Raw genomic sequence first — 13,987 nt, forward strand, 5'->3', positions numbered from 1 at the left:
GCACAGGACCCGTTCCGAGTCGTCCCTCGAGTGGCAGTGGGTGTAATGCTCCCGCGAGGAAGGCTTGGCTGAACTGAAAAGCACAACAGCCAGTTTGGGGGTTAGGCAGTCAGCACGCAATGACGGAGTGGCGTGAAGAGGCGACTTGGCTTGACACCAGCTCAGCCCACATTGCCGCGGCCGTCAAGAAGTCGAATCAATGCTTGAATAAAAAAAGGGAATGGGAAGAAGAGAAAAAGCGAGAGCTGGTATTTTTAGCCGGACTCAAGCCGGGCCGGTTATTGTTTTTCTTAGCGAAACCAAAGAGACTGAACTCAGCAGGTCGCCCTCTTACTGGGCTGCAGACAAATATCTCTGCATGGTCCACAGGTCCAACCGCTGCGAGTGCGAGTTTGGGAAGGAACGGGACGGCAGAGCACACCCGTGTTCGCAGGTCGCCTTGAGGCCAGTCAGAATGTCAGATACCGCTGGGGATCATTAAAGACACGGCTGGCCACGTTTCCTCCAGCGGCTGGGGAGCCTGAGTTCTTTCCACAGGCTGAGCCCACAGGAGAGTGAGGAGACTGTGGAACTATTCCCGAAAACTGCCCCACCGGAACTTCCTGCAACCCAGTCGCAGTGTTACAGCAAACAGGAACTATCGTGGTTGAACGTCGCTCCCGGAGCTGGAAGGAGCGGGGGCGGGGTCGTCGCCTACCAATGGCGGCATCGTTGCCTGGTCTTCGATTTGGCCGTTTTTTCCCACCTTCTATTTTTCATTGGCCTTTTGTTTCCTTATCTTGGGGGTTCCCGGGATATGCGCGAAAAAAAAAAAGACACCACCTGGAACTTATGTGGTCTTCCTTCCTCAGGAATGTCTTCCCTCCTCAGGAGTGAAAATCCGTCCGGATTATGTTTGGTTTCGGACAACTTCCTCCCCAGCCCCAGCTCAGTTTGCTTTTCGAAAACTCGACAACTAATAGGGTCTCGCTACGATTGGTAGTGTAGATCCACAGACGACACCAAGACCTTCCAAAAATGGAGCCTTGCAACACTTGTGCAATCGTTTACTGGCCGCCTTCACACAACCCCATGTTACACTATCCTTGGATCGTCCGGTTAGCTGCATAACTATCCGGCAAGAACCCCCCTGTTTGCCGAATCAACCATGCTGGTCTCGTCCAACGGCGGAGCCGGCAACGGTTCCCGGGGACCGTGCCGGCGGTGGATTCAGGTTCTGGACCCGCTTCGACATGGGGCGCAACGGCGACTTCCAGCATTGGGAAAGCAACGCGTCTCTCTTCATCACTGGATCGGCCCCGTCTCTTGCTTTTTGTGGCTGGAGCGCCCTGAAAGCAGAATTGCGTGTTCCCTGACAATATGAACCCCTTGACTGGGGGCGTATGTGTCACTTTGAGTTCGAGCCTGGCGAAGGCCCGGCAACCTGGATGAGGCGCCGCCTCTGTCTCGGTTCCCGATCCAAAAATGCAGCTGATCTGAGATAGAAGTCAGTCGCAGAGCTTGCAGCTTGTGCTTCTTCGAATTCGAGTTCGAACTGGGCGTGCATATCGCTCGACGAATATGCGTGGCTTGGGATACTGGGATACTTCTCTTCGACTTCATCGGATAGGGCAGCTTGTGGTATAAGGAGCCGGGACTCCAGGACAAGCAAAGTCCCCCTTTCTGGACTGTGTTTCTTCTAGCTCGGTAACCCACCTCGGCGCATCGGCACTCGTTCGTCTTACCACCCGCCGTTCCCGTTCCCGTTTTCGTTCCCTTTCAAGTTCCCGTCGTCAACAACAGCCGCCGAGATGGCTATGGGAGGTCAGGGTCCTTGGGCCGTTGCAGTCATGTGGGTTGTCACGGTCGTGGCCTTCGTCTTCGTTATCCTCCGCGCCTACACACGGATCAAAGTGGTGCAGAGTTACGGCGTCGACGACCACGTTTACAACTTTGCATTCGTAAGTCTTGGGCCCCACGGTCCACGGATCCACGGTAGAGACAAGTGTTGACTCTTGCTTCCTTTCCAGCTCCTCCTTGTGTGCTACACCGCGGCAACTACGGTCTCGGCTCACTATGGGTTCGGGCAAAGGGTCGCCGACATAGGGGACCTGGACGACCTTGCCAATACCATTCTTTTTGAGGCTATCGGGCAAACATTTGCCGTTGTCGGCATGGCCGTGGCAAAGTGGTCGCTGGGTCTTTTCTTGTTGCGGTTGGTTACGAAGCCATGGCACAAGGTAGCCATTTGGATCACCATGGCCAGTCTGATGGCGGCTTCCATCTCGGTCTGCTTTGTGTTCTGGTTGCAATGCACGCCGCCAGCCTACCTATACGACCGGCGCATTCCAGGTGGTTTCTGCCATATCAACACGACCCCTGTCTCGTTTACTTTGTGCAGTAAGTTACCTCCTCATGCTCGGGCTTTTCCCTTCGGAAAGCCGCATTGCTGACTGCAATCGACCACCAGTCCTCTGCGTTATAGCCGATTTCTTTTTCGCATTATTCCCCTGGCTGTTTCTCTGGCAGCTGCAGATGAACCAACGCGAAAAGATGGTCATCGCAATAAGTCTGAGCTTGGGTCTGTTGTAGGTCTCCCCAAGTATTCCGCCTTTCTCATTCTCGTTCTAATCCAGTGATACCTGTAGCGCCGGGGCATGCGGCATCAAGCGCACCGTCGAAGTCCCCAGTCTCTCCAGCGCCGACTATCCCTGTAAGCACCCACTACCTCCCTCCTGCCGTTGCAGGCTCAACGATCCTCTTCTAACGCTAGGCCACAAAACAGACGATACAGTCGGCCTCATCGTCTGGTCGGCCGCCGAGATCGCCGTCACCATGATCTGCATCGGAATCCCCATCTGCCGGCCGCTCTACAAGCAGTGGCTCGACCGCGTCCTCAGCTACGGATCAGGCATCGGGTCGGGCGGGTACCAGAAACAAAAGGGACAGGGTCAAAGCGGTGAGATCAATTCCCATCGCGGGTTCGGCCTTCGCACTTTTGGCGGCAGCACCATGCCGGGGAGGGCGCACCGCAGCGCCGAGCCGAACGCGGCCCCCGACAGCTCGAGCGATATTGCATCGGACACGGATAGCAAAGACGGTGCGGGCGGGGCGGGGGCCGTTGGCTCGTCGGGTCAGACACACAAGAGGGGCCCGCCGGGAGACAACCTGGGCGCGGGAGCTCCGTTCCATGAGGCTACGGTTGTCGGCGGGCTGGAGTGGAACGGGAGCGAGGAGGAGATTCTGGGGGCGGATTCGAGGGGGGGGGGGCGGCATGAGCGATGTCGAGTCAGGGAAGGGGCATAGCCAGAGGCATGGGCCCAAGAAGCAGAGCATCCAGGTGACGGAGCAGTGGAGCGTGGACAGGTCATAATGGGGATTGGTGCCGTTAATAATGGTCGGGGAGAGGGTGGGTTGTTTGGTTTCATGGGGGTACAAGATAGGCATGGGCTTCAAGGATAGAAAGGGCCGAGGTTGTAAAACTGGATAGGTGGTTACCGGGAGTGACCCAGGAAAGGGAAGGAGTGGCCCGGATGGGGATGGACAGTGTGTGGCGCCGTTGACACGGCGAACGCGGAAATCTGCGCAGGTCCTTTCGTGGCCTTAGCTCAAAATCCTCGAATGAACATAATTTTACGTCGCTCGTTGCATTCTCCATGCTGTTGCAATGTTGATATAAAATGCCAAGTGCGCTGGTAACATGATATTATATCGTATTGGCCCCGGACTTCTGCAATAGGCCGGGGGAGGGAAGCAAGCGTACTTCGAATTGCGCGTCACGTCCAGTGCGTTCGCAGTTCGCGGCGAGGGCCTAGTACTTTTGTTACCTAAGCTAGGTACCGTAGTTGCCTGTTTCATACCAGTCTTTGACGTTCAGTTTTTGGTGGGTTTTGATCGACAAAATGTAGCCTTGGTTCACCGTCAACCCCATCGCCAACCAGACCGGGGAAGGAGACCGGGGAAGGAGACCGGAGCTTCAGAGTTCACCGTACCACGCGTGGTGAGCTTCAGAGGAAACAGAAGAAACAGGTATGAATGAAACCGGGAGGAGGTGCAGTATAGCAAGGCAGTTGCGGGTGATCCATCCCCTCCGCACAGACAGAGAGTTCCATCAACTTCCATCGACCCAATTCGAAGCAGGCGCCCATGCCTCACAACCTTCATTCCCTACCTGAGCAGGTACCTAGGCCTAGAGAGCATCCATTCAGTAACGTGACTCCCGCGTGATTCTGAGCGTCCTGAACAGGCACACCTTCCGCCTGACCTACTTTTTTTTCTCCAGCTCTCCAAGTTGCAGCGCGTCACCTTCAACTCAAACATCATTTTCACCAACACAGTGCTTTCTGTTCTACCCTCTCGCGCATCCATCTTTACCTCGACTTCCCACCCGCCCGAGTAACTTTTACAATGAGAAGAGGAAGAACCTTCACGCAGGCACTCGTAATGCTGTGCTCCGTCCTGACTCCGACGTTTCTGATCACTGCCACGACCATGCTCGGCCCCAAATTTGTCTGGCCTTTTGTCTCGGCAGCAACCCGGGCTGTCTTAATCGTCCAAACAACCCTTGCCGTACTCACCAGTCTCTACTTCGCCTTCACAATGGCACCGGCCCTCTATCACAGGTCGCGCCGCCTCTTGTGCCGTCTCGGGTCCCGCATTAGGTCCTCGCTGGTTTCGTTGATGCTTGCTCGCCGCGTTCAATCTTGGCCGTGTTTGGTGACACTTTTCCGCTTCTACGCTTCCGTTGTTGGATACTCCTCCGCGGAGTCATGGGATCCTCAACTCTGTGTTAGTCCCACGAGCGTCGGATCTACCGAAGGGGGTGCTCCCTTCACCATCCTCGGCCGCCCGGGTTCGTCAGTGCGGACGATGCGACTGTACCGCAACAGTGGAAGAGTTAGATACATTCGTGGGCTTGTCGTCGTTTTTTCCGACGGAACCGAGATGCAAGCCGGCGTCCGCAAGGACGAGTTTTCCGAGTTCACCTTATCCGACGACGAACTAATCACCGGCATGACATTGTGGGCTTACTATCCCTCATCTAAGACGTTCTTCTCTTTTTGGCGGAAGGCCACCGACGCCTCCGCCGTACGCGTCGGCCGAATCAGCATCACCACCAGCCAACGCTCCTGGGGTTACGGGATGGACGGCACAGCCAGGCTCTCCAGCAAGGAGGTAAACGTGGGCTCTGGCCTTCTGGTTGGGTTCAAGGGGAGGGCAGGGAACGATAATATGGACCAGATCGGCCCGATCTTTCTCAAGCCGTTGTCGACTTCTGTCGTCGAAAATATCGTTTTCGAACAAACCCCCGACCCCGACGGTCTCCGATTGACAACTCTGAGAGAGGGCAGCGCGGTCTGGAACGGAACCGACTACACTTGGAACTTTTCGGGCATCGATATCCGCGACGCGTCAACAACCTTTTCGGCCGGATTCAACAGCGCCTTCTCGGTATCGCCGACGTTCACGGCATCGCTCCCCCGCGTCCTCGACACGGGATTTGGCGCCACTTGGGGCCAGGGGACCACGCAAAACTATGACCAGCATTCGGGAAGCGCGACCCAGTTGAGTTGGAGTACCACCATTGCCATGAGCGCCGATAACCCCGCCGTCTCCTGCTTGGCCATGGTATGGGAAGGGCGTGTCAACCTCCGCTGGTCCGGCGTCCAGACAGTCATGGCGGATGGCGTAACAGCTTCTTTCCCAACGTCGGGTATGCTTAGTCACGTAACTTACGGCAAGGATTGAGACGGTGTGTGGCCCCATGACCCCACCACCACGGCTGACATCCGGATCGCCAGCATCATTGAAATCAGTGCCATCGTTGACATCGTTACCATCGTTGACATCGTCGGCCTCGTTGGCCTCGTTGTCGTCGTGTTCGTCGTGGGTAGCCCCGCCCACGCCCTGACGGAGAGGAGGGGGACGACTTGGCGACTTCGTCACGAGGGCGTATCTGATATTGTCTGGGGGTTGGATTGTCGGTGGTTCAGTTGGCGGTATTAGATGGCCACCTTATCGACTATACATACAAAGATTTACTGTCGAGTTCTCTGTCGAGACTCCCGGTTGTATATAGTTTTTCACGCACTGCCACTCGAGTCTGGACTCGTGGCTGACTAGAGACGAACTACAGTAATACTTAATTATAATTAGTTCATCGGAGTTCTCTCCAGTCCCACAGATTTGGCTTGCTCACTTCGCTTTCACAATGGCCGCCAATATTCATCCAAGATACCTTGCACTTCGCAGAGTTCATCCATCACCAGCTCGCTCATAGTTATGGAACACGGCTGGACATTGAGTAGCCTTCCTCTCCCCAGGACAATCCCGAGGACCGGGCATGGTTGGCTATGAGCACGCGGCAATTCTACAGGGACAGCAAAGTAGAAAGCCATAGCCAAGTGGGGATTAGAGATCCCCCTCATGTTTGTAAATCTTGGAGAGGGCCATTATGTTGCCAAGTGTCCATCTGATGCCGCCCTCCGCTTCCACTGCCGCCCCCAGTGTCATTCTCCGGGGCGAGCTTGCAGCCGTAACCGGCAAGAGGTTTCAAAAATGCCCACAGCACTTGGGTTTTGTTGTTATCCTTTGTAGGCTCCCACTCTGCCACTGTTCTTACATTCCGTAGTGCGGAAGAGGGGCCGAATTGCAATCTTCTCCGATTTCCACCCAGAAGAAACAGTTCTCGGGCACGTATGGCCTGGTGCGCCAATCTGAAAGGTGATTTGATAGAGTTCCCGAGAGTATCGCTGCTAACTGGAAGCAAACACCAACCACTCCTCCACCACAACATCTCCCTTACTTTAACCAATACCCCTTAACAAACTCCACCCCCTCCGCCACCCACTCATCCCCCAACGAACTCCCCGCATCAAACCCATGATCCCCCTCCCGCACCGTATACTTCACCACCGCCCCGGGCCTCTCCCTCCTCACCCTCTCCACCAATTCATCCGCGGCCCCCTTCGCCACCAACCCATCCTCCGTCCCCTGAATGACCCACATCGCCGGCGGCACCTGCTCCGCCTTGCCCAACGCATACCCCAGCGTCAACCTCCCCTTTCCATCCTCCCCAAACAACCGCCTCATCAGCCCATTCCGCATCGCCGCCATCGTCACCTCCGCGAAACCCGGCCACGCCGTCGACACCCTCACCACCCCCGCCTCCAACCCGCTCACATACCCCTCCACCACCTTATCCAACCCCGCATCCGGCTCCGCCGGCCGCGGATTAAACGCCGCCAAATCAGGAAAAATCCCCGGATACTGCGCGATCACCGCCCTCAACCGCGCCGCCTGATTCATCTGCAGCGCGGACTGCAGGGCCAGGTAGCCGCCGGCGCTTTCGCCCACGGCCGCGAGGCGGGTTAGGTCGGCGGTGAGGTGCGGCCAGTGGGTGATCAGGGTGGCGGGGAGGTGGGCGCTGTGCACCCAGGCCCAGAAGTCGGCGATGTCGTCGAGGATGTGCACCGCGGGGGTTTCGGGCGCGAGCCGGTAGTGCGGGGAGAGGAAGATGGTGCGGGTGGAGTGGGCGAGGTCGCGGACCCTGGTTTGGGTTAGGTTTGGGGGTTGTTTGGAGTGGGTGGGGGGATTTGAGAGAGAGAGAGAGATTCAAGAGGTAGTTGAGGCCCGCTGAGATTTGACATGAATTGAGGTTAAAGGAGAGTAGAACGAAAACCAGTCTACGAGGAAGAGGAGGTCGAGAGCGGCGCCTGTTATTAGGCCGCCGCCGTGAAAGTGAACCAGGACCGGCGCGGCGGTGGCCTCGGTGAGAGAAGAGATTGTCTTGGGGACGAAGATGGCGGTTTGGAGGGACACGTTGTTGACCGTCTTGTAGGTGACATCGACGCGGTCAAACCTGGTTTGGAGGTCGGCAGCCACCTTTGCGCGGATTTCAGGGTAGTCGGCCATGTTGACGTTGAGGATGAGTGAGCGGGGTTGAAGGGTGTGGCCGTGATATGGATGTAAGCTGCGGGGAGTGGATTATACCAGCGCTGGGCGAGAACTGTTATTGTTCGTTAGCAATAAGCGAACATCCATCTCCATAGGCGTAAGGCTCATATTTGAACTCACGTTTGGTAGTTGATTCCGCGATGATTAACGACAAACACACCTTGATTATCAATCCTCGGGAGACGGGATGGCGTTTGTCTCCTCGGACTCTTTTCTAGAGCGGAATGCAACATTGTCCGCGTTCCCATTGGCTCTTTTGTGTTCTTGATCGGTGACATTCCACTCAGGGCTGACGAACAATTACCTATCAACTTGTCAGCTATTAGCCATCGCCTTGGGTTCAAATGTCAATGCCTGCCGAAGAGAAGTACTTGCATGTACATGTAGTATAGGTGCCTCGACGAATCTCCAAGATGATCATATCATGTCTTTGCGTCGTGTTCCGGCCCTGCAGCTTCGGCAACATGAAGCCGGTGACCACCCTCGGGTTTGAAGTCTTACTGCGGGCAGCGATCATGTCGCAAATCCCAAAACGGGAGCCGGTTCTGTTAAGGGAGATATCGCACTTGGTAGTATGTACATATAATGCCGCCTCCTGCAACGAATTCTTAACCACCACACTCGCTTCCCCTTACTCTCCCTTCTCTGGCTATTGATGTATCATGGTTGGTGGTTAGTTGGCAGTGAGGTGAACTGACTTGTCTCAGATCATTATGATGGCTTGGTAGGGATGTTTCAGCTTACACCCGAGAATAACAGTGGCTGATTGGAAAGGTCATGACTCGTTCAAAGACAGGGGTTTGACCAGTCCGCTGGCAAATGGCTTGCACGCCATTTCTTGCCAAGATATGCGGCGTGATCCTCCTCGGCATCTTCCTCCCCGGCATCCAGCCGGGCTTGCATTCGCTTAACCCCTGAATCAGCCCCTTCCATGTCAATCTAAGTCTACGTCAGGCTTTCACCGGACGGGTCTCGTCATGCTAGTCGAAGCGTGGAAGGGAAGATGAAGATACCAGGAGTGAGCATCGCCATCTTGCAGCCGGCCACATAGGTAGCCACCCTGCCCTTTCTCTCGACTCGCGGTATCACAAGGATTGTCATTATAGTCCTGCATGCCAGTACTCCCACACATAATCAGGTCAGGACAGTCAAGTGATTTGCGATTTACATATGGCAACCTATTACCCCGTGCCCATTGACAGCATCCCCGAGTCCAGTCCTCCATCAATACTGGCCCCGACACACCCTCGCTCAGTTCCCCCCAATGACGTCCTTCAGAGCGCCCAACAACGCGCCAGGCTGGCTGAGGAAGCCGCAGTGGCCGGTCTCGATGGTAGCCTGGCGCGGGTCGGGCCCGGCCGCCAGCTGCTGGGCCATGCCTTGCTGGAGGTCGTACGGGAGCGCGTTGTCGATGGTCTGGAAGATGTAGGCGCCCGGGATCCCGTTGTTCCAGGGCTCGAACTGGGACGGGGCCGCGAACAGGGCCGCCGAGGTCCAGGTCGTTTGCTGCGCCCAGTACGTCGCCTCCTGGGGCGGCAGGTCGTTGAAGCCGACCTCGGGCATCATGTCGGGGTTGCCGATGACGCGGTCGTCCTGCGGTTTTGTTTAGCAAACATTTCTGACAGCTGGGTGTGTCGTGCACTTACTTGAACAATCATCCACGGCAGGGGGGTTCCGCCGAGCATGCCCAGCAAGCTCTGGTCCTTGGGGAGCATAAAGGCGGAGAGGTAGACGATGCGGACGACACCGCCGACCTTACCGGCGGCCTGACGGGCAGCCACATCATAACCTTCAACGGCGTTGCTGCCGACGACGCCGCCGGACGAGTGGCAGAGCAGGATGATCTGCTTGCCCTGGTCGGCGAGCCCGGCGAGGACCTGCTGGACGGCGGCAACGTCTTCAGGCAGTCCAGTCAGGGGCAGGTCGGTGCCGCCCACGCTGGGGAGGGGGACGTGGTGCGACTCATGGTTGGCCTGGGCGAGTACGGACCGGAACTCGTCCCACGCGGAAGGGAGTTGCCAAGAGCCGGGGACGATGACGATCGTGGGCTTGGTGGCGGCGGCCATGGCGGAGGCGAATAGGATGCCCAGGATGAAGACTTGGAGGAGGCGGGTGAGTTGCTGCATTTTTGGTTCTTTAGTCACCCCCTTATTATGTATATCCGAGCACTTGGGACCTGCAGCTGTAGTCCGAGCAGCTGGTGTTACAATGCAGATCACCGAAGGATTGGAAAGCCTGAGAGAGTTGCAGATACCGCGGGATCGGCGAGCCTTTGGCAGCGTTGTCGACCTTTAACTATCTTGGCTAACGGCGACAAACGCCCCTTTCGAGGGAGACGTAACACACGAACTCCCCCGCTCAGGACCCCTCAGGTGGGCATAATGGCTTATCGCCATCTCGCTGTTGAGGGGGGATACTATTGGAAACCCTGTGGAGCTGGTACTCACTTAGCTCCATGCGGGCCCTTGCTAGCTCTTGTTCCGGGGTCCGCGGCAATTTGTTGAATGGGGCGAGCTCGGGGCTAGCCGTAACCTGCCCCTGGTAACTCCTGCGCGACCACGTTCGATTAGTGGCTGAAGAAAACGTGGTGTGGGCGGTGTGGAGTTAACCCACGACGCCATGAACACCCAGTTTCGCTCTTCGCCCTTGTGGGAAGCGAACGCCGGTGGTTTGGAGCCGGAGGGTTTTGGATGCCTGCACTGCCGATCCTTCCCCACGAAAGGCAATTCCTCTTTACCGCTCTGGGGAATGTCATCCGGGCCTCGCCAGTAGACAGAAAAACTGCGATGTTGGGAAGACAGACACGAGGGTAAAAACTGGCTCAAGAGTTTGCAAAAGCAATGGTGGTGCACGACATCTTGCGCACCAGTTGCCTATCTTGAAGCCTCGCCAAGGGGCTAAGATCCCAAGACAAAGGCATATCGCGTGCCCTTCCAACGACGATCGATCCGAGATTCGCGTCCCAGGCTGCCGGGTTGCTGCAGAGTCCAGACTTTATAGCGGCAGATGTCGCCCTTGGAAGCATGGGTGACTGCTCCATCCGTCCCCATCTCCCAGCTTGGCTTTTGTGCTGCTCTGTGACAACCTCAGAGTGACATAGAGACGGGACTCGTGGATCCAAGCCGAGGGCATCCCTAGAGGACAGCCGACAATGACATTGCCGGCAAAACCGACACCGGTGGTGTATCCGGTCAACGACACTTCCCGGTCCGAAGCCGAACGCGCGTACCTGCAGCTATTGATGGACTTCGCCGCCAAACAGGACCTGACAGAGGACTCGAGGGGCTACGTTCGGGATGTCACGATAGCCTTCACCGTCTTCGCGGGCGTCTTCGTGGCGTTACGCTTTCTCGCCCGCTATCGACAGTCCGCCCGGATCCTGATAGACGACTGGATGATGGTGGCTGCTTTCGTGGTGCTGATCGGAAACATGATCATGAACCTGGAGCTCATCAAGATGGGGTTGGGACTCCATTCAGGCGCCTTGACCCTTCCGCAACTGCAGAAGTTGAACGAGGTATGCACGCGCAGCACCATTTCCCGATATCCATTACCGCCAGTGGATACTGACGGTCTTGTAGACCCTCGTCGGCGCCGAAATCATCTACGTCACCGGCGTCAATCTGTACAAGATCTCGTTGCTGTTCTTTTACTTCCGCGTCTTCCCCATCCGCTCCGTTCGGCTGGGCGGCTACATCTGCGGCGGCATCTCGACGGCCTGGAACATTGCTTGCATCCTAGCCGCCACCTGGCAATGCACGCCGCGCCAGAGGCTGTGGATGCCATGGCTCGAGGGCACCTGCATCGACCTGTTCCTCACGCAGCTGTGCATCTCAGTCCCGAGCATCCTCTGCGACATCGCCATCCTCTGCCTCCCTCTACCCCACGTGCTGCGGCTCAAGACCAACATCCTGCAAAAAGCGCTGCTCGTGTTTGTCTTCTCCCTTGGAAGTTACGTCGTCTTCACCAGCATTTACCGCTTCCGCGTGTACCTGGACTACACGACCGACGACGTGCCATGGTCGCTAGCCGACCCCTGCGCCTGGAACATTATCGAGATCAGCAGCGGCATCGTATCAGCATGCCTGCCCACACTGGTAAGCATTTTCCTCCCCACCCCCTTTTCCAGTCCCTTCCCCCCACCCCCTTTCTCACCCCCCCTTCCACCCCAAACAACAACATGAGCAACTCCAGACCGTACATATATCTAACCCCCAACACAACAGGGCCCCCTCGTCCGCGACCTCTGGAAATCCGCGTGGCCGTCCAGCACCGGGGGCTCCAAGAGCGGCGGCCCTTCATCATACCTCAAGGGTTCGAGCGCGGGCATCGTCACCATCGGCGGGACGGGCGGGCGCAAGGGCGGCGGGGCCAAGCACAGCGGCGGGCGCAGCCTGGGCTCGCACTGGGACCGCATCGCCGAGAGCGGGCCCGACAGCGAGCCCGCCCACTCGCGCGACGACCTCGAGCTGGTGCCCAAGGCCGTGGCGGGCCGCGTGCGCGTGACCGTGCATGCCGATCCGTCGCCGTCGGCTGCCGGCGCGGGGGCGGGGGCAGGGGCGGCGAGGAGGGGGAGTGATGAGGAGAGGGATTTGGAAAGGAATTTTGGTGGGGGTGGTGGGGGTGGGAGGGAGAGGACGCCCACGCCGCTGAGTGGTGAGGAGGATGAGGATGGGTTTCCGAGTGGTGGGATACGGCAGCGGACGGATGTTGAGTGGAGGGTTGAGCGGAGGAGTCTGTCAACCCGATGATTGATACCAGGGGGTGAGGGCGTGCGGTGGCAGGGTGGCCCCTTGGGCAGGCCACATCCTGTTTTGTTTTTGGGCAAATCACTGTTTGGTCTTCGACGTTAGGCTCTTGGCTGGAGCTGCAACACACGGTTGGGGGAGGTTTTTTGACAAAAGTAGAAGGCTTCAATTTAGAGGGGAGCATGATTACGGCCACCAGCGTTTCAAATAAATATTTAATTCCTTCTCACGTACCTATCACAAATAACCTACCATCACAAGATCCGTGCAGGTTAAAGTCATTCCACCTTGATTATTACCTATGAAGGATCATGTTATCGAGACATCAAGCTCGCCAAACCCTCACTGCTGACTCGAATCTTGGCGCCGAAGTCAGCACGGCGCAAAGTTACGCCCTGAACCCCGAGACGCGCAAGCGTGACGCTAGAAAGTGACGAAAACCATCACCACCGCATTGCTTTTAAGGCCCTTTAGCAGCTGGACTCACTGGGCTCTGAGCAATCTACATACCTTCATGCCATCTTAGTCCCTCCATCCCTTCAACATGGCCGACGCAGCCTTCTCAGCAACGGGGCTCGATCCAACCGCCATCCCAGCCCCTCCCTCTTCTTCACCACCACAACCACAACCACCCCCAACCCCCTTCCAGCACCCCCCACCCTTCCACCTCTCCCTCAACCCAGACCAACCCACCACCATCCTCCTCCTCCACGGCCTCCTCTCCTCCCACTTCGAATACGCCCACGTCACGCCCCTCCTCTCCAACTACCACCTCCTCCTCGTCGACCTCCCCGGCCACTCGCGCTCCTTCCACCCCAACACCCCACCCCACCCGCAAAACTACCACATCCCCGCTCTCGCCGACACCCTGGCCCCCCTCATCCGCACCCACGCCCACCACGGCCGCGCGCACGTGGTCGGCCTCTCCATGGGCGGCTTCGTGGCGCTGGACCTCGCGCGGCGGTTCCCCGAGCTGTGCGCCAGCGTGTGGGTGACGGGGGCGGCGCCGCTGGGCGGGTGGCGGGGGTGGTTCGCGGCGCGGCCGTGGTGGGTGGGAAGGATGATGGGCGTGGTGGGAGCGCTGCCGGATGCGGTGTATGAGTGGCTGGGCGGGCGGCAGGGGATGAGGGGTCATCGGGAGCTGAGGGGGGAGGATGATGGGAGAATGGGGCAAGGGGGGAGGTGGTTTGAGGGGGGTGTATGGCGAAGTTCTTTTGGACGAGGGTGTTGGGGGTTGGGAAGGGGTTGGGGAAAGGTTGGGGGAGGGGGGGGGTCCAGGGTTTTTAGATGTTGGCTTGGGGGGG

At 57.6% G+C, this 13,987-nt stretch overlaps 6 protein-coding genes across 6 annotated transcripts in view; 4 read left to right on the plus strand and 2 right to left on the minus strand.

The window, feature by feature from the left end:
* Window positions 1-1,790: 1,790 nt before the first annotated feature.
* CHGG_04364 (uncharacterized protein) lies at window positions 1,791-3,285 on the plus strand (the record flags this gene model as incomplete). The annotated part of the gene is made up of 5 exons (XM_001223577.1): window positions 1,791-1,940; window positions 2,010-2,194; window positions 2,332-2,379; window positions 2,450-2,560; window positions 2,616-3,285. The coding sequence occupies 5 exons, from the start codon at window positions 1,791-1,793 to the stop codon at window positions 3,283-3,285; spliced, it is 1,164 nt and encodes a 387-aa protein (XP_001223578.1).
* A 1,101-nt stretch (window positions 3,286-4,386) lies between these two features.
* CHGG_04365 (uncharacterized protein) lies at window positions 4,387-5,727 on the plus strand (the record flags this gene model as incomplete). Its single annotated transcript, XM_001223578.1, has 1 exon — window positions 4,387-5,727. One exon carries the CDS (start codon window positions 4,387-4,389, stop codon window positions 5,725-5,727), a length of 1,341 nt encoding a protein of 446 aa, XP_001223579.1.
* A 676-nt stretch (window positions 5,728-6,403) lies between these two features.
* On the minus strand, window positions 6,404-7,893 carry CHGG_04366 (uncharacterized protein; the record flags this gene model as incomplete). Its single annotated transcript, XM_001223579.1, has 3 exons — window positions 6,404-6,695; window positions 6,785-7,528; window positions 7,661-7,893. The coding sequence occupies 3 exons, from the start codon at window positions 7,891-7,893 to the stop codon at window positions 6,404-6,406; spliced, it is 1,269 nt and encodes a 422-aa protein (XP_001223580.1).
* Window positions 7,894-9,186: 1,293 nt separating this feature from the next.
* Window positions 9,187-10,061, minus strand: CHGG_04367 (uncharacterized protein; the record flags this gene model as incomplete). Its single annotated transcript, XM_001223580.1, has 2 exons — window positions 9,187-9,528; window positions 9,582-10,061. 2 exons carry the CDS (start codon window positions 10,059-10,061, stop codon window positions 9,187-9,189), a joined length of 822 nt encoding a protein of 273 aa, XP_001223581.1.
* A 1,025-nt stretch (window positions 10,062-11,086) lies between these two features.
* Window positions 11,087-12,686, plus strand: CHGG_04368 (uncharacterized protein; the record flags this gene model as incomplete). Its single annotated transcript, XM_001223581.1, has 3 exons — window positions 11,087-11,452; window positions 11,517-12,032; window positions 12,162-12,686. The coding sequence occupies 3 exons, from the start codon at window positions 11,087-11,089 to the stop codon at window positions 12,684-12,686; spliced, it is 1,407 nt and encodes a 468-aa protein (XP_001223582.1).
* Window positions 12,687-13,227: 541 nt separating this feature from the next.
* CHGG_04369 (uncharacterized protein) overlaps window positions 13,228-13,987 on the plus strand; it is a gene marked incomplete at both ends in the record, with an annotated part of 1,790 nt that continues 1,030 nt past the window's right edge. Inside the window, one exon of the mRNA XM_001223582.1 lies at window positions 13,228-13,879. Coding sequence (XP_001223583.1) covers window positions 13,228-13,879 — 652 coding nt within the window. The remainder of the gene's footprint in view (window positions 13,880-13,987) is intronic.

Source organism: Chaetomium globosum, genomic scaffold (assembly GCF_000143365.1).
Source record: "Chaetomium globosum CBS 148.51 scaffold_4 genomic scaffold, whole genome shotgun sequence".
In the NCBI taxonomy this organism is placed as follows: domain Eukaryota; kingdom Fungi; phylum Ascomycota; class Sordariomycetes; order Sordariales; family Chaetomiaceae; genus Chaetomium; species Chaetomium globosum.